General features: G+C 39.4%; 1 protein-coding gene across 2 annotated transcripts in view; it reads left to right on the top strand.

The window, feature by feature from the left end:
• The first annotated feature begins 295 nt into the window (after window positions 1-295).
• Window positions 296-19,738, top strand: part of zswim7 (zinc finger, SWIM-type containing 7) — a 20,909-nt gene continuing 1,466 nt past the window's right edge. The window contains exons 1-4 of one of the 2 annotated variants that reach the window (XM_034683927.1): window positions 296-441; window positions 3,829-3,850; window positions 4,683-4,785; window positions 17,876-17,980. In XM_034683927.1, coding sequence (XP_034539818.1) covers window positions 366-441; window positions 3,829-3,850; window positions 4,683-4,785; window positions 17,876-17,980 — 306 coding nt within the window. In that variant the 5' untranslated portion in view covers window positions 296-365. The remainder of the gene's footprint in view (window positions 442-3,828; window positions 3,851-4,682; window positions 4,786-17,875; window positions 17,981-19,738) is intronic. The other variant, XM_034683928.1, reaches the window with a different exon arrangement.

Raw genomic sequence — 19,738 nt, 5'->3', positions numbered from 1 at the left:
GTGAAAAGACTGCAGTTTTTCTTTTAAAATTGGGTCTGAGTCGGACTGAGTGGTGCAGACTTTGTTGTCACTTCAAATTAAAAGTCTGAATTGATCAAATGCATCCGGTTCACTGAAATGTAATTGCCACTCTTTGGTAAGGAAAAAGTAAACAATGAAAAAAAGTTGTAAACGGCTATAGCTTAAACATGCAGATAACCTCCACCTAATCAAAGTACTGATGAAACTACAAACAATTGCTTCAGATCATATGGGTCTTTTATTTTGAAGGAACACAACAGTTCCACCCGGAAGTTGTTATAATTGGCTCGCCTTTGATTGGCTGACAGACTCAACGACCTTTCCGAAACAGAACAGGCCGAAAAATGAATTCTTTTTTACCAGCTGTGGCCGAACAACTTTTCAGAGATATCCAAAAAACATACCAGGAAACGTCTCAGAGTAAGAAGAGAGTGGTGAAAGGGTTTATGTGTGACACTTTGCACCTGGACTAATTTGATTTAAGAGTAGCTGTAGCGGTGCTTCAATGCAGAATGTGACTAAAACGGTTGACTCTAAGCTAATTTGACTTCAAGGTTTGTTCAGTTAGGAGACAACAGTTTACGGCTCTTTGTCAGCTGTCAGTAATATGATTAACACTTACTTTAATGTTTACAGCTACAGACAGTTTGGTTGATATAGTTCACTCAATGCTCGAGCATTACAGTTTAGTATGTAGACTGTAGAGGGGGCTGCTTGATCACACTTCGTTTTCTTTCCGTTATTCAAGAATGCAGATACAAACAATATTGCATTGACATCTTAATATTAAAGGGCACACAAACTACACTACCTTTAAGAGCTAGGGCTTTTATTTTAAATTGTATCCTTCTACAATACTAAATGTTACTTTGCATTATTATTTTCATAACTGACACATTGTGTGGAAATTACAGTGGCCCTGAAGGACAAAACAAATTCACAAAAGATGAAACACTTTTACAAAGTTGGAGACAAATTTACATTTCGGAAAACATTTTTACATTTTATAAAACAAAATTACATCAGCAAAACACTTTTACCAAGGCCAAAAACAAGTTAACATTTAAAGTAAATAACTGTACCAAAGATGAAACACTTTTACCATTTCTGAAACAAATTAACATTTAATTATTATGGAAAGGGAATGTACAAAATACTGGAAGTGATCAAGTGAGGGATCATTTGGCTCATTTCCACCAAGCGGTCTGGTATGGATCAGTACAGTTTGGTACGGGTCGGATCGGTAAAGCCTGATCCTGTTTGCGTTTCCACAGCCAAAAGTGCCCTACTTGGTGGGCGGCATGTAAGCCTGATGCCGATAGCCGCGTCAGCTACGTAATAGCGTGACGCCATGGCAGCGTGACACAGTGTACCCCGCTAATAAATGCAATGAAGAAGAAAAACGTAAAGAAGTCTGCACCTCCGTGGTTGACCATGGAACGCTGTTTCTTGATGCCATTTTCCGAACAAAAAAAGTTATCTCCCCAAGTCCACTGGAGATTTAAACATGGCGGGGTTATGTGTTGTTCTTTATTACCGCTGTCGCACGGGAAGTGACGATTCTTTCGACCAATCAACGGACTGCAGTGACTCTATCTCCACCTTCTGGGGTCGGATCGGTATGTCTGGCTCCCCAACAGAAGGGTACCAAAAAGTGGGACGGTACAGCTCTGTAATTTGGGGACCTGTCCCGGTTTTAGTCAATGGAAACGCCACAAAATGCTTGATGTACAGAGACGAACTCGAACTGAACTGGACTAGTTCAGTTTGGACTAGTTTGTTTTGATGGAGAGAAACCAAACGGAGATGGACATGGTTTACATATTAGGACATCCTCGGGTCTCAGAGAGAGGTATCAGACCTCAGATGAAAAAAGCATCATGTCTCCAGAAAAGCTCCATCATGTCTCCAGAAAACCTTCATCATGTGTCAGAATTCAGATGAAACGGCCTCAGACCACATAGCCTCAGGCTAAACTGAGTCAGGCTAAAAGGAGTCAGACTTAACGGTAAAAGTGTTCCTAGGTTTGTAAAATTGTCTCCAACTTTATAAAAGTGTTTCATCTTTTGTAAATTTGTTTTCTTAAATGTAAATTTGTTTTGGCCTTAGTAAAAGTGTTTTGCTGATGTAATTTTGTTTTATAAAATTTAAAAATGTTTTCCAAAAAATAAATTTGTCCCCAACTTTGTTAAAGTGTTAGTAAATTTGTTTTGTCCTTCAGGGCCACTGTAGGAAATACTGTATGAGTGCCGATGAGTCAGTCCCACGAGGGCTTGTGTAGGCGTGTTTACAGAAGACACTTTGACTTGTCATGGTTGAAAAAGCTCAGGTGCTACCAAAAATGTAACCAACTGTTGTGTTATATTGTAGTGTGTATGTATGTCGTGACCTACAAACAAGATATAAATTAAACTCAGCGGTGATATGTTTAGTTATAGTGCACCTGGGCTGTGAAACAGGAATAGTCCTGTAGACTCACTAGAATGGCATACTGGCACAAAAACATGGAGCTCTGCCATCTCCCCCACGGCCCATTAGTGGTTTTGTGAAGAACAAGTTGAGACTGACAAAATTTACGCAACTCTAATTAGACAGATATTTAAATAAAAGAGTCAAATTTGCAGTTGCAGTGTTGGATGATTGTTAAAATAATTTGTTAAAACATGATAATAAAAGGCAGCTGTAAAGTCTTTAGCCTTGTCTTCAGGGGTCCTCTCGCCTCCATGACTCGTGGGACAGAAGGCAGACCTGTCCCAAACATTCTAAGTGGTCTGGATGGTTTGTGGAGTATCAGAAGACAATTTAAACATAAAGCACTTTATAAACCAACAGTATTCTGAAATCTGTGACTAACAGAGAGCCAGTGTAAGATCTCCAAGCTGCAGCGATACGATCCACGTCTTGGTCTTATATGGGAATGATTAGTCATAAGAAACTTCACAGATCAAATTTATTTGATACTGTCTGTAATGGATTACCTCCTGCTGAACACAGAATCAAAATCAAAAATATTTCTATTAGCATTCATTCATTTATTTCTTGAGACTACCAAACCGAAGAACCTGTTTGGCTTTACCTCAGAAACTGATAGTCATTTTTATAATTGACTCATGCCTGGGGATTGTACAGCACTGCAGTTTAGGTGACACAAATCCATCCAAGGCGGTGCCATGCCCAAGGCCTCAGGGTTCTCTCTTTTTACCTGATGATCTGTACCAGTCTGTGCAATACCACCAACTTTCTTTATTCCTCTTTCTACTCACCAGACTGACTCTAGACAACTCCTAGTGAATAGAGAAGTCCTCCAATCATTTGATAGCAGTACATCAGATTGAGAGTTTGTGAAGTATGTGTTGTTTTAATGAACACACTATCAGGGGCAGTGTGAACTTAGAACAACTAACTTTAAGTCAATTACCTAATGATCAGATACACGTGGAGTAGATTGGGTCAAACATACAGACCCTTCCATTCAGATGCAGTCGTGTTAAATTGTTCAACAAAATGTAATCAACAGGCACACTCATCTGGAAATGTTCTTCTCCGGTGGATTGTACCTCTTTTATTTAAAAAGGGAGATCTAGTGAAACAAGTGTTACAGCAGAAAAAAGGTCTCTGTGTGACTAGATAAAGTTTCTTTAACTCATCTTTACAAAAAGTAGAGCGGCCTCTCTGTGCATGGAAGATTTCTGCCTTTTAAGCTGGCTAAATATTAAGAATAAGGATTAGATGCTTCTTAATGTATGGATTTGTAATCACATTTCTTCACCCCTCAAATTTAAAGAAGTGCTTTTCTTTTTCTTTCAGTTCCTGATGACCTGCTTGTTGCGTAAGTACAAATCTTCTCCTTTCCATGACATGTTAACTTCCACTGCAGATATTTATTACCATGTCTGACTCAAGTAAAATTATTTTGTTGCTACTCATAAAACTTTTTGACTCCAAGGCTTCCCAAAAAATAAACAAATATCCTCCCCTGTCTGAGTCATGATGTAAGTAAAAAGAGCACATGGCTGAATCTAAGTGGGTATGAAGTGCAGAAACCACGCTGAGGAAGACGAAGGAGGCATTTGTAAGGTCTGAATTTGCCAAAGTGACGCAGCACACAGAGACACAGTGTCATGATTCTGCTCTGTGTCTTTACTGAAACACTTCCTGGCACTGTGGTTTGACTTACGGAGAGTGAAGAGGTGCTCACTTTCTGGGTGAACGTGGCCACATCCTGTCTATGTGTGACGTAGCCTCTGGTTTAGAGGATATTCATCACACTCAGGAAACTGAATTGACATGCAAACTTTCAATTTCTCTCATTTCTGCCTCTCAACACGTTTTAAGAACTATATTTTTGAATAAACTAAAATAAATTGTGAATTTTGAACAAAGCTTTTAGAACCTTAAATTTCCAGGCTTCAAATATCTGTGAACTGCTTACTCCCTGTGAGCCTGACTGCTGCTGGAGGTCTTTGAGCAGGGCACTACTTGTGGTTCCTAAATCTGGACTGGGCACTTAAAGTGAAAGAGTCTTTCAGTTCAGGCTCCACAGCTGTGCAGCTCCCTGCCTGAGGATGTCAGACAGCCAAACTCAGAGTCCGTTTAAAACCTATTGTGAATGTTTTTGGATCTCTTGCAGCATCTGATGTTTCCTCTCTCTCATCTTTCAGGCTGAAGTTTGTCTTTGGGTCATGTGCGCTGCAGGCTTTGGACCTGGTTGACCAGCGCTCAGTCACCTGTGTGTCATCTCCCAGTGGACGCAAAGCATTCCAGGTCTGTCATACCTCTACTGACTCTCTTAAAAAACTCTTGCCTACATTTTGACACTGCACATAAATTCACAACATCTAAGAAAACCCCTTAGAAGACCAAAGAAAAAACCTTACCTAAAACTTTTTGCACTCGTTTTCAAAGATGAGCAGGAGTCTCTCTCTGGATGATCCATGAGATTTTCTATCCTCTGTGATACTTTTTTCCACCATATATCCATCCATCAACCGATTAACTCTACCACTCATCCTGGTAGGGGTCGCTGAGGGATGTAACATCCCATCTGTTGGGCAAGAGGGAGTGTGCTGTCTAGAGGGGTCACCAGTCTATCACAGGGCTGACACATAGAGACAAACGACCATTCACCCTCACAGTCACACCTACAGGCAGATTTAAGAGTCATCAATTCATCCAGAGAGCCTCTGGACTGCAGGAGAGAGCTGGAGAGAACCCTTGCATGCACAACAGGGAACAAGCAAACTCTACACTTAAAATCCCTAGCTTACCGTTCAAGTTTGTGCCCTGAGTGCAGAGGCTACAGTCCTCATTGCACCAGTTGCTGGTTTGATTCCTGGCCTTGACCCTTTGCTGCATGTCATCCTCTGCTCTCTGCTTCCCACATTTCCTGCAGTCCTGGCTCTCTTCAGCTGTCCCACGCAATGAAGGCGCCAAAATGTTCCAAAAATCCAAGATTAAAAAAGAAAAAAGCCAATGTCCAGCCAGAGAAAATAGCAGGAGTTGGTAACCCAACCAAAGCATGCCTTTTTTGCTACCTGTGCTTTTAAAAAGAATTTGAAAGAACGGAGGAATATTATGTTGACAAGGGTTTTTCCCTTCTTCAGTCAAAAACACAGCTCCTTGGATCACACTTAAAATATATTGCTCATTTGCCTTTAAGTGCTGCTGTACAACTTGGTTTGCAACTTAATTACTTGATAACTGCATAACTAGTGTGTAATGTGTTCAGTACCACAGTGTCGTGCCCCTCAAAAGGAGCTTTCAGGACATGTTTTTGAAGCTACCTGTTGAACATTATTAATAGTGCTGTGTGAGGTATTTTCATTCAGGGGGTTTTAAAGGATGCAAAAATAATTCACCCCACTCTGCATTTAAATTTTAACTTGTCATGATTAGGGCATGGCTAATACAAATAGATACACTCCTATGTAGCAATGTAATGCCTGTCTAATCCTTATAACTGTATAAAAGAGACACTGAGATGTGGACACACACAGACACTCTGTCCACAGAGCAATGAAATAGTCTCAATATGACACAGAGTGACTTGTAGTGGGGAAGAACAAGGCAGCTGGTTGGAGTTGTGGTCATTGTGACCCAAGTTTCCTGTAAACTCCTCCAAGAACAAAACAACAGTTTTATGAAAGGAACTAAAACATACAATGCAGCTTAATAAAGACGTGGATTCTGTCCTGTTGGGACGTCTCAGCTCAATTGTTGGTTGTCTGCCTGAGGTTTAGTTGTCCAACACGTATTGGAAATGATTGAATTAATTGTCTATGTTTGTTCTCTTCTGTTCTGGAGATAACTTTTTTAAATGTCATCTTGTTCTCATGCAGTGATTTGGTTGTGATTGTGGTTTCCTGAGTTATCCAGTACATACAACAGATTAAGGGGAAAGTGGCTCCTATATATTTGTTTATATTTGATTGAAGTATGGTATTTTACAAATATTTTGACTACCATAGATTTATGATACACCAGAGTACAATTAAATCTGTGCTTCTGATAAGATCTTGTTTTTACTGAGGTTGAATTCAGTCCTTCATTGGGCAGAAATTATGAATTAATCAAATCCTGTTTTGAACATGATTAACACTTTCAGGTGAAGGACATTGTGAAATTATTATTCTGTTCAGTATCTGCAGAGTTTCACTGGATATTTTAAGCACTGAGAGCAAAAAATGAGAAGTAGATGATTGCACTGCTTGCATGCATTAAAATACATGGAAATGTCACACCTCACTCCCTCTGTGCTCTGCTTTACTGCTGCAACATTAACATGCTACTCTGCAACACCTCAGTTTCAACATCACTCATACATAGGCTGCCATCAGAACCGGGTGAGAGATTGAACAATCATTTAAGGAACTGTTTAACAGCTTGGTTCATGTTTTGTTTTTAGGGTCCCTTTTACCAAGACGAGATGTAAAATTAGTAACACTCTCATGGCATGAAATAAAGAGAAACAGCCAGACAAGCTTGGACTGTAGAAAACAGCCTTCATCCACCAGCATACTAGTGTGTAAAAGCACAGGTTTGTGTTGCTGTCCATTGTTGTTTTACTTAAAAAGTCTTTTTTAACTTTTGTAGATTTGACTGTTTCTTGCTTAGGTGCAATGTCTTCCTTGAAGCTTCCCCAGTTTACTGATGACGTAAAGCCTAAGTAGAGATATTCAATACTGTAGTCCAATCAGAATTAAAGTCCTTAAAGGTGACATATCATGCAAAATTGACTTTTTAATGGTTCTTTACCTGAAATATGTTTCCCTGGCATGTCTACAAACCCCCCGAGAATGAAAAAAATCCATTCTGCCCCTGTTTTGATTTCTACACCTTTCTGTAAATGTGTGTGAAACGAGCCGTTTCAGACTTCCGTGTTTTTGTTACGTCACAACAATGTCCGGTCTGTCACGGAGTCAGAGCTCGGAACTTGTTCAGCCCATAGACTGTATAAAATAATACTGAATCCCTCCCCCGTTTTTCATTACCTGCACAAATGTGTGCTAACAAGGAGCTTAGGAGGGAGGCATGCTAGTTGTAGGCTGTCTTAATAAACACAAAGGTCGGTTTTACTCCCCACGTCTGCAGATTTGAAGATCTAGTGGATGATTTTTATTTATCATGGATAAGTGCTAGCGCTAATTAGCATAGCCACATAGCTATATGCTGTAGCTGTAGCTGTAGCTGTAGCTGTGTACCAAGACACACGTCGACATACTGACAAATAAAACAACAAGAAACACTAAATCTGTGACCAATCCTTCATAAAAGGTCCTGCTGCCTTTCTGGCAGAGGTCGGTTTTACTCCCCACGTCTGCAGATTTGAAGATCTAGTGGATGATGTTTATTTATCATGGATAAGTGCTAGCGCTAGTTAGCATAGCCACATAGCTACATGTTCGTAGCTGTGTACCAAGACACACGTCTACATACTGATAAATAAAACAACAAGAAACACTAAATCTATGACCAATCCTTCAGAAAGGTCCTGCTACAGGCGCCTCTCCGTCAGGATCAGATTCAGAGGGTTGAAGTAACGCGATCTCTGAGCAGCCTTGTATATTCAGCCAACATGTAAACATTAGATCAACGTGCTGGAGAGCCGAGGCACATCCACTTCCGGAGGGGGCGTGGTCAGAGGGAAAACAGAGTGTTCTGATGAGGAATGAAGAAGAGGACTTTTCAGGCATGCCAAAATCTGATTTCAAAGTGTTTTTTTGAGCATAAACTTTAAAGATGATGAAAAAAGCGTGATATGTCCCCTTTAACAATTTAACTTTTAATGCTTTAATAGCATGGAGCACTCAAGCTCTTTTCTGTACTTGGACCCGGAGCAGGAGATCTACTCTGGTTGCTACTTGCAGGAGAGCGAGTGTTGCCATCCTCACAGAGATGGCTCTGAGAGCGCTTAAAAAAGGCAGAGATTTTTTTCTGCTTTTCTAATGGTGCTAGCAATTTTTTTTCCCTCCTCAGTCCGCTGTTCGGAGTGTACTCATCTGTGTGTGTGCGTGTACATGTAGAGCTCTGTACAGAGAGCAGATGAGCATTGTAGATGAGCGACCATGTAGAGACAGAAATGACATCCCGTCATGTACATAAGATAAATTAAATAAAGATGTTTAGTCCGTTTAATAAAAGAACAAGGTATAGACCTGATATATAAGAGAGGTAGCCTTGAATGACTTCTGCTGTGATCTGGTGCTATATAGAAAATAATATTAACTAAACTTCCAAGGAGGGGCGAGTGCCGCTGTTGGGGGAGCGCCACGACCCCCCAATATAATGGTAGGGGAAACACGGTTCTGTGTAAGAGTGATAGAAACTGTTGCAGGTGCAGTTTCTCCAAAGGTTGCAGACGGGAGGTTTGATGGAAACTGATGCTGGTATGGAATTCTCCAAGGTTGCAGACAGGAGGTTTTCTGTACTCCCATCCTAGCTTTCTCACGTAGCTTGCTTACGTATCCTTTTATGCTCTCTAATGTGTCCTGTTTTTTACTAAGCCAATGATCTCTGTTAGACTATAACATTTTACCTTTTTTGGCAAAGAGCTTCCTGTCATATGCCACATGTGTTTTTACTGGTTCATATACTCTGTTTTCATGCACCTACGTGAAAGAAGCCAGAAGCCTGACTTCGACTGAGAGAAGTTCACTCGTTGTCACTACTTTCTCCCTCTTTCCAAAGAGCGTTGGTAATAAAGACTCGACTAAATCTGTTTGTCCATAAGTTTATCTCATCGATCACGCTGACATCTTATCCTGAACAAGAAATTGCCATTGCAAAGGGGAACCTCATTATTTCAGACTAAAAACAACAAAGCCTTGTTAAGCATATCCATCTAATCCAACTTCCTCATGATTTTGTGTTCACTGAAAACAGGCCTCTCTTCAAAGAATATTAGCGTCACATTGTGTAAATCAAGATGACTTTGGCGGGAAGTTGTACAACATAAACAGTGTGGTGATGATGTTCTTCTTCCTCTTTGTGATAAATCTGTGACGAAGGCGTTTATTTTGAAATGGTGAGTGTTGTTCCTGTTATCTTGGCAGGTCTGTTCTATGTTTCAACCCTTAATGATACATGAAGTGGGACTTGAGTTTACAGTGTCCGTCTCAAAGCTGTGCTGCTGTCTCAATATTTAGGTTGGCCTGCTTTTTAAAGCAACTCGTGAGACCAACCTGGCTCTTCCTACCAAGATATCTGAAACTACAACATGGCTGGCATGACATTTAGATATCATTGCCTGTCATATTATAATCCCAGCATGTCTATGACTTTCACAAAATTAAAGCTGGAGGAAATGAAGTGATGATGTCACTCTGAGGATCAAAGGTTGTGTCAGGACAGCTGTGACCTTTCAGGTTGAAGGGCTCATGATTCTCCTCAGGACGTCTGGGCAGCATGTGACGCCTGTGGAAGACGATGAATTTAGTTAAACCCCCGGAAGTGAGTTTAGGCAGTGATGACATTACGAGGGGCACAGAACCTTTAAGAATAACACCCAACCACCACAACTAGTCATCCAAATTTCAAGAATCCTTACATATATCCAGTAAGGAGAATGACACAGCAGATTTGTTTTCCAGTTAAAAAATGATTTCTTTGCGAATAATGAAAAGTAGTTTTCTGAGGCGATTTACAGAAAATAGTCACACCCATGTTTGGAACGTTGACTGCTTGAAAGAAGGGAATGACGTCATCCAGTGGATAATAATCAGTGCGTTTACAGATTTTTAAAAATAGAAACTGTTGGCACATGACCAAATGTATGTTGTTGTCATCTGTCAGCGTTATCAGTGTGAACGGTCTCTCATCTGGTAAGCAGTTCCCTGTTCTGTATACTTGTCAATTACAGGAAGCCATGCCCCAAATTGAGACCTCAAACTCAATGAGAAAATGTTTACTAAGTAATAATAAAAGTCAGGAGAAGGGTCATTTTCCCATCTAGTTCTTAAGTAGACCATGAAGGGAAGTTTCCCCCTGCTGGCCGTTTGACACGATGGTTAAAGGGAATGCACTGGCTTCACTTTTGGAGCAAAAGTTTTTTTGGTTTGTGATGAAGTAGAGAAAATAGAGTATTGAGTTATCTGTTAGTCCTTTGAACTTTGTGCCAGCTATGCACTGTGCTTGAGAATATATTGAAAAAGTTGACAGCATAAACACGTTTTTTGACATTTCCTGCTTTGGTATTTTTTGTGTTGGATGCAGTTCATTTTTTTTTATGTTGGTCTGGTTATTTGCTCCCCTCTTCCCTGAGAAGTGTAATCAGACGTAATGAATAACTCATTAGAGCGTGGCATTTCACCACTTAGATTTGTTATCTTAACTCATTCATAACACTCAGTGACCTTTTCATAGTCGGTGGTGATCTGTTGGGAGACAGAGGTATTGCAGAGTGTATTCTCAACAGCAATGAAACTCCATCTATATGAACTTAAATACATTGTGTGGATGACTGTGTTCAGTCTTTCACACTAAATATTGCGGTTGCTGTTGATGTCAGGTGAGCTGAAATATACATTTCCAAAGGACATTTGTATTACTGTTGTGTTTGATTGCAGATGAATTGTCTTTGATTTTGAACTATTGGCTGAACAGTTGTCATAAGAAAGCTTTAGTGAGCATGTGAGAAAGGTTTTAGGACCACATGATGCCAATGTTTTAATTGTGTGAGAGTGTGATGAGAGCGTGTAAATAAAGAAATAAATATCTTGGTAGGGATCATCAAGTTGGTAATGGACCACGCTGAGATGTGAGTTTGGATCTCCTGCTGTGACACTTGACATCAATATCAAATTTACCCTCATTCCAGTCTCCTCGCCTCTTTATTAGGAGTACATGCTGTTAATGACGTGACATGATGCCAACAGCGCGTACTGAGAAAATGTACCGTAACAACCCTGTTATCTGCAGCCTCTGCATGTAGGTGTGTTCACCCAAGCTTAAGCTGGGCTGGTGATGGAGCAGGGTTTCAAAGCATGCTAATTATTGACTTGGTACCTTTTGTTATTTCACATTTTTATGAAAAAAATATTGTCAAAGTCATGGCTCTAGGGCAGAGGTCAGCAACCTTTAATACTCAAGGAGTCATTTGGACCCGGTCTCCATAAAAAAGGAAACACTGGGATCAAATCCTTTTTGACATCTAAAATAAAGATAACAGTGCATATATTGTTTTTCTACCTTTAAACTATGTATAAAAAACTAGTGTGTTGTTTATGAAATCAATGAAGTGCTACAGAGAAAATTACATTTTATTTCTGTATGCAAAGAAAATATTTTAAACATTTTAAACTCTGGGAGAAAAAAAAACACACTGGAAAGGTTTTTGTCATAAAACGCAGAACTTATCCATCTGCAAAACAAAAATGCTGTGTGCCGTCATCCTTCGTGTACCAGAGCATGTCGACCTAAATTCAATGTATTTTTTTTTAAAACGCCCTATTTCACTGAACAATGTAAAATACATATTTGCAAAATATAAGTGCCGATGTGTGAGACCCGCCGGCGTGAATTTCGAAGATCCTGATGCATGTTTTAAGCAACAAAAAATTAAACAAATTAAGCTGCTTTTTATTTTAATGGTACAAATTCACAATAATCTTCACATTTAGAATTACAATTTAAAAAAAACTAACAAACAAAAATAAAATTCTTTCAAATTGATTACTTATCATTTATTTTCGAAAGCCACAGGGAGCAACAGCATAAGGATGGAAGAGCCACATGCGGCTCCACAGTCGCAGGATGCTGACCCCTGCTCTAGAGTGAAATCATATTAAACTTGCTGTGCTTACAAAGGGCTGCACAATAAATCACACAAATCATCATTACAGTGATATGAGCATTCACAATAAACACATTAGAAAAGTCTTTACTTATCATGGTTATGTTCTAACCTGTAGGATGACAGCCTGGGTAAAATGGCCATGTTTTATCACCATTTGTATTCAGCCAGATAGAGCTCAAGCTGACTCTCAGCTACCCTCAGGTTAATTGTTGCCAATTCAGTGGAGAGAAAACATGCTTTGTGGATTAATTGGAATTCAAGAGAGGCATGTTGCAAACACAGGTATTGTGTCAAACTTGAAAAACAACTGATAGATCACAAGCTTAGTACCTCACAGTGGGTGGAATACATGATCCCATATCAGAACAATCTCAGAACACCTAACCTATGATCTGATTTCATATACCAGTGATTTCTCTATAGTGTTGGTTTTGCCACATAATTCTAAATTTACTGCAAACAAGCTCTCTGAGTTATTAAAGGCTGTTGAGCTCTTAACACAGTTCATTGGGACCAAGCGGCAACTTCCGGCGGCAAGAATTGAAGCCAATGTGGAAGTGTTAAAAACTGCAGTTCATCGAGTGTCCGCTTGAGGCTGGCTTCAGAAGTACTGGAAACCACATACACACCCATTTAAAAAAGCCGATCTTTACAGCAGGATTATTCAAATTTAGATTATTGGAATAATCAGCGAATAGATGCCAATGATTATTGAATAGTGTTTTGGCTTGAAATGCCCATCCCTAAAATAAACATGTTCACAGCCTGGTACAAAAAACGAGTATAGTCTGGAAATCTCATTCCTTGATCGGCACACACTGTACAGGTGTTAATTTCTTGCTAACTGAGCAAGTTTGGAGATATTAAGATTGCGAGTTTTCCATTATGAGAGGCACAGCTGACTTGATTGACAGGTGGGAACACTGTAGCTATTGGCTAGGAGGCTCAAAGCCTCTTTACCTCAACAGCAGCTATGTTGACTTCAGCATATCCAATATGGTTCCTGCCGACGATTGGCTTCAAAACAGTGCTTCGGAAACAGATGGGTGATGTCATGGATACTACGTCCATTATTTATACAGTCTATGATTGGGACACACATATAGCACATGAAGGTCTTACTGTACTTTGATTCTGTATCAGTCCAAAGACTCAGTCACAGAGTAGGCAGGCAGGCAGATGTACAGTAAAGGACTTCTGCCACAATAATTCCTCCTTTGCCTATGCCTGCCAACACACAGAGAGAGTTTTGTATCTCAATTACTTCCCAGAACCTTAATTTCCCTGAAGCCTTTTTTGTGGTGTGGAAACATCGGACAGAGGGCCATCCAACCCCTGGCTCATTGACTCATACTGGCTTCTAGGGCAGTATTCCCACGAGAGCCAGCAGAGCAGAGCAGAAGATTCAACTCTCTCTTCCTGAACTGCAGATATTGATTCAAGTGTAGTTTTGAATAAACATGAAACCCAGACAGACGGTGGAAGTCTAGAGTTTGTGGTGTCTGTTAGTAGCTGGATTTGCTGTGTGAGCCAGCAGAGAACACCAAAAGAGCCCATGTGTGAGCTGGTTTTCAATAAAGCTGGCTCTTTGGGAACTGTGGCAGACCTTGGCTTGGTCTCCTAACTTTAGTGTTTGTATCCTGCCCCTGCTGTTTGTGCTGCTTTATTCATCCCCACTGAGGTGCTTTAGTCCACGTGGTTGTCTCTTTTGTGTCTTATTTATAAATGAGATGTCAGAATGAAGAAATGGGAGATTTTGCACCTCTGTAAGTCTGTAGGTTACAAGGAAACATCCTTTATTTATGCTTCAGAGAATAATGGAGTCTGTTCTTGTTTCTTTGGAGGCATTAGTTATTGTGAGGTGTTGAGCTAATCCAGCAGCTTAATGTCGCCCTGCATCATGTGAATGTAGACAAGACTTAAATCACTGTCTTTATTAGAAGGTGAACATCTGCATCATGGGCAGCAGGCTTTGACAGCAGAGGCCGTTAAACAGCACATACAGTAAGCTGTTTAAAATGCACTACATGTAGGGGAGAACAGGGTTGGTTGTCACACTTTTTACTGTTTTGATGATTGCTCATGATCAAAACATCTTTCAATAGTCATTCTACATTAAATTGAAGCTTAAGGTATTGGCTTGAAATGTGTATCTCTCTCATTTTCCAACTCATTGTAACAAAGAGGCAATTAACTATCAAAGACACTCTGACACATTGTGACAACCAACCCCATCACGGGGATGGTTGTCACACACTATGGGGTTGGTTGTCACAATGGTATTTTAATGGGAAAAATCTTTTAAAAAAGGCAAGAAGGCGCAAGAGCAAGGAACATGAACAGGAAACACATCTTTAGGCCAGCCTATACAACAACATAAAGAACAAAACAAATAGGCCTAAAAATAATGGCCGACTCAACTAGGCTACATGCAGTCACTGTCTGAGTTACAGTGATGGCAAATGTAGGGTCTGCGCACTCCAACTCATTTCACCATGCATGATTTTGCCAACTTAGGGGTTTGTTGTTACATGTGACAAACAACCCCAAAGAGAATGTGACAACCAACCCCAACTGGAATTTTTTGCTAGCATCAAGGCTAACAACCATCTAACAACTAGTTAGCCAACTGATACTAATCTACTATACTAAAGCTTTCCCCTCGAACTTTGTAAGGGTGAAACTTGTTTCGTTATAAACCCATCGTTTAAAAGCCTAGAAGAAAAGTACTGAGGAGCTGAATATTTACAATTTGACATGAAAAACACAAAAATTCCTCTCACCTCAAGTTCAGCTGTCTTACTCCAGAGAAGACTATGTAGGGGAGCTCTGATCCTAATTCTGGAAATGTCAATACCCCAATTTGAGAGACAGTGCCCTCTGGTGGCGAGATATAACGAGTGTGTCAACCAACCCGTGTGACAACCAACCCCGTGTGACAACCAACCCCGTGTGACAACCAACCCCGTTCTCCCCTACTCCTAATAACCAATGTGAGAGGAAGAAGTCAGTAGAGGCAGCAATATTTTCATCCCATCTACGAAACATTGAAAAAGAGAGCATTACAAAAACAGAACTGAAGATATGATATCTCATTTATTTTACATAGAACATTCACTTTCTTTAAAGGGACTCTACAAGCTGGAAATCACAACAGGAAGACTTGATGGAGTTGGTACAGCATCAATTAGGAGAAATACTGCCAGAAGGAGTTTATTTGAAGAGAGAGGGCTAACAGCTGTGTAAGAGAAGATGTGCATGCATCCCATTAAGACTCCATGACTGCTGTCTGAACGGCTGAACATTTTGATTTCACACATGAAGCAGCTGCAGGGTGGCTCGTCCTTGTATGGCATCACAAATCTCTGCTCTGCTGTAGAACTTCAGGACACAAAGTTTTTAACCTCAAAATGAGAAAAGTGGTCTCCTGCTGTACACCAGCGTACAGCCTGCTTCAACAGTGGTTTAGGTCTTAATTGTTCATTTCTACATTTTTCAATGCTGTAAGAAGGAGTGGATGTTTGTATTACACACCTGTTTTGGTTATGTGAGGGCTAAGGGTTCTGTATCAATAACAAACAAGGGCATAACAAGGGTGTGGACGGACAGACTGACAGACGGACAGACAGACAGACAGACAGACAGACAGACAGACAGACAGACAGACAGACGGTTACTGGATTAGCTCTGGAGTCAGCAGTTTCAGTAAGACTGCCTTCTACGGCTTCAAAACACTTCTTCAGAAACCAATGAGTAATGTTACTGAGACTGTTTTACAGTCAATGCTTTAAACTATAAACATGTTTGCTCTGATGTAGTCTTTAAGTTTGTCTCTTTTTTTGGTCTTAATGCACCGCAGCATCCTGTCTGACACCACAGAAAATGTTTTCACATTTTCACGAAACCACTACTTTCCAGGGAGTAAACTAAACCTATGTTTTCACATGACTAAAAACAATATAAGACTCAACCACATACATTTTGTAATACTTTCATCTGTGATATATTAAAGAGCCTACTGACAGACATGAAGAAAGATTGATGGCATTGATTTATGGAAAAAAATGTCAAGGATCAAATATGGAGATCTAAGGTTTCTGCCTATTAATGACGAACTGCCTGCAGCTTCTCCCGTTACGTCCTGGTCCTCTTAGTGACACACCCTCATCAAACTTGGTGTCCGTGTAACATTGATGTAATATTATTATAATTACTTCTACATTCAAACCTGAGTTACATTTACGCTCATTGTAATAATAATAATAATAATAATAATAATAATAATAATAATAATAAAACTTTATTTATATAGCACTTTCAATACAAGTAACAAAGTGCTTTACAGTGAGCAATAAAAACAAGAAGAAGTGCAAAGCAAAATTAAGCGATTAAAAATAAAATTAAAGCTTAAAAACCCTACAAACTAATAAAACAGAGCCTTAAAATCAGAGCTAAAATCAAATAAAATCACACAATAAAAGCTTTCCTGTAAAAATGTGTCTTGAGTAATGACATAAAATACAGGACTGACTGCAAGTCTGATCTCCTCTGGCAGGCTGTTCCAGAGTGTAGGAGCCCTGACTGAAAAAGCCCTGTCCCCTTTGGTTTTCAGTCGGGTGCTTGGAACAGCTAACAGAGCACTGCCAGAGGATCTCAGACTGTGTCCAGGTTTGTAGGGAGATAAAGCTCAGAGATATATAGAGGGACAAGTCCATGTAGTGCTTTAAAAGTCAATAAAATAATCTTAAAATCAATCCTAAAAATTATCATAAAAACTACCACTATACATTGCACACTGTAATTATCTTTATACTGTTTACTTTTGAATACTACCTCATCAACATCTTTCACATTCCTGCACAAAATGAACAGCTGTTTCTTTACACTTTGCAAAAGATGTATAATCTAATTTTCTTCCTTATTTTTATTTATTTATTCAATCTAGGTTACTCAGCAAGATATGTACTGCTGTTATTTTCCAGCCCTTTTTCTTCTCATCTGTTTATTGCTATAATTTGAATTCCCCATGAAAGACACACACCTGGCAGTTAACCCTGATTCTGAATTTCACAGATTTGGAAAGATTAAGATTACACTGAAAAAAAAAACAGAAATGCAGAATAAATATAAATGTTTTTTATTTCCTCTAATTTATTAAACAGCAGGATTCTGTTAGAAAGGAAGAAAACATGAACATCGGTCAACATGTCTATCAACTCCTCAAAAACAAAGCAAAAAAAAAATAAGAGAAAGATGTTCTTGGGAAACATATTTATGAGTTCACTGTGATTCATGTCTGCACTGGCTGCTGGACATTTAGGAGGCAGTAAAGATTTTGTTTTCCTTCCTGTCTTTCTAGCCTCTACCGTCCCCTCTGCTGCTCAGCTGCACCACAAGCAGCTGGCAGCCAATACAAACAGCATTGTGATCATAGCTGATTTATGAACCCTCCAGCCCCAGAGAGAAACAGCTTTCACTTGTCTGTGTTCAATCTTTCATATAAGATCAACTCAAACAAGCCGTTCCACATATTTGAATGTTCTTTGCATGGTTCTGTTGCAGGTAATGGGAGGCTCAGGGCGTTTGTACACCTGCTTCGTGTCGTGTCACTACTGCCCGTGCCCAGCTTTTGCCTACACTGTGCTCCGCAGGAATGAAGGCCCACTGGTGAGTCTCAAACGAAGTGTTAAACACTGAATCAGCTGCAGACAAAACCTCAATACTCATTTTTGTACATACCAAAAGTAACATAACAAAGGAGGGCCAGACTCTCTGGTTTATTTTTTCTCAGATTTATTTCACAATGATCAGTTTCAGATTAAACACCACTTTTATAGTAGTTCTGTGAGTTCTGTAGAAAAAGAAAGTCCATCGTCTTCATAGAAAAAATGTATAAAGAGTAAGTGAATTATCTTTCCCTAAACTCAGACATGGTACTGCACGGTTCATAAACACCCGGTTCCTCTTTTCTAATAAACCGTGTCCCCAGCTGCTTCACTTTTAATATGCTCCATGTTCAGTTGTAGCTGCTTCTTCAGAGAGTACTGAAAGTGAAGTATTTTAAGTATTGTTATAAACCCTGAAATGGGCCTGCAGGTTCAAACTACACTCATCAGACTGCGTTATTGAATGTACCCTGAGAGGTGAAACACAGTTCATTGGAGGCCTCTGGGGACTTACAGTCGTTAGCTGTATGTTCCAAAAGCCGCACTGAAAATAATGCCCCACCAAAAACAAGAAAAAACACTTATTTCAAGGTACTTTTACCTTGAAATAAGCAAAAAAATCTGCCAATAGAACAAGTGAAATTTTGCTTGGTAATATTTCTTAAAATAAGATGTAATATTTAGAAAACTGTGATATTAAAATTAGCAGGGAAAACTTATTTTAAGCAGTATTTTAAAGCTAAGTGTCTCAGAATAAGCCAGGAATGCTAACAATTAGTATTATTTCACTCAAAAAAAGATTTTTGCACTAACACATTTCATGTCAACTTCTTCATTTGAGATATATTCACCTTAATTTGAGGTGTATTATAGCAGCACTTCTCTAGGTTGAAGACCATCTTGTACTTGAAATAAGATTACAAAGTTTAATTTGAGCATTTTGAGATATAATGTCTTCTCATAGTTTGCTGGATATACTAATATTCAGTCAGGGATTTTAGGATAAGCCAGCTATGCTCAAAAGTAGGTGTTTCATTGTGTGCATGTAGTTTGAGGATGTATATTTGTATATTTTGTTTGAAAATAATAATAAACCTTGTTTCTTCTAAATTACTCAAAACAAGATCATTTCAAGATTGTTTGACTTAACAAGATATTTAAGATGCATTGTCTTAAAACAAGTCCCTCTATCTTGCTTAAATGTTACTTTTTAAGTAAATTTATCTTAAATCAAGTGGGATAAGACATTTTGACTAAAAATGAGACAATTTCACTTGGTAAGATTTTGAGTTTTTGCAGTGTGCTTACCCTACAGGAGAAGATAGAAACACAGATCAACTTACACAATGTCCTGCTGAGGCTGAACTCTGTGAAGAAATGACCTTAATCACATTTATATGACAGTAAAAAGTGTGTACTTCAGCATATTTAGAGACACAGACAGGAAAGCTGTTTCACAGCGATTGTGTCTCGTCAGTCAGGCGTGTATCCTGGAGAAAACTGAAGCCCAAAAAGAGACAAAAACACATTAAAATGTGTGTTACAGATGTGGTCTGGTCAGTAAGGGGTGTCTCAACCCTGACTGGATGTTTCTTTATACAAATATATGCAAGTAAATGGCCTTTGCTCCTGCTCCAAATATCAGGAAGACATGTCTCCCTGGAGGATACTTCTAAAACCAGTGTGAGAAAAAGAGAGCTGCACCAGACCACAGAGACTCCTCATGAGCATGTCAGCTCCACTGTTTTCATTCTTCGTG

This window comes from Notolabrus celidotus, chromosome 5 (assembly GCF_009762535.1).
Source record: "Notolabrus celidotus isolate fNotCel1 chromosome 5, fNotCel1.pri, whole genome shotgun sequence".
NCBI lineage: Eukaryota > Metazoa > Chordata > Actinopteri > Labriformes > Labridae > Notolabrus > Notolabrus celidotus.
Note: the sequence above shows the minus strand (reverse complement) of the source record. Positions and strands in the feature narration are given on the sequence as shown.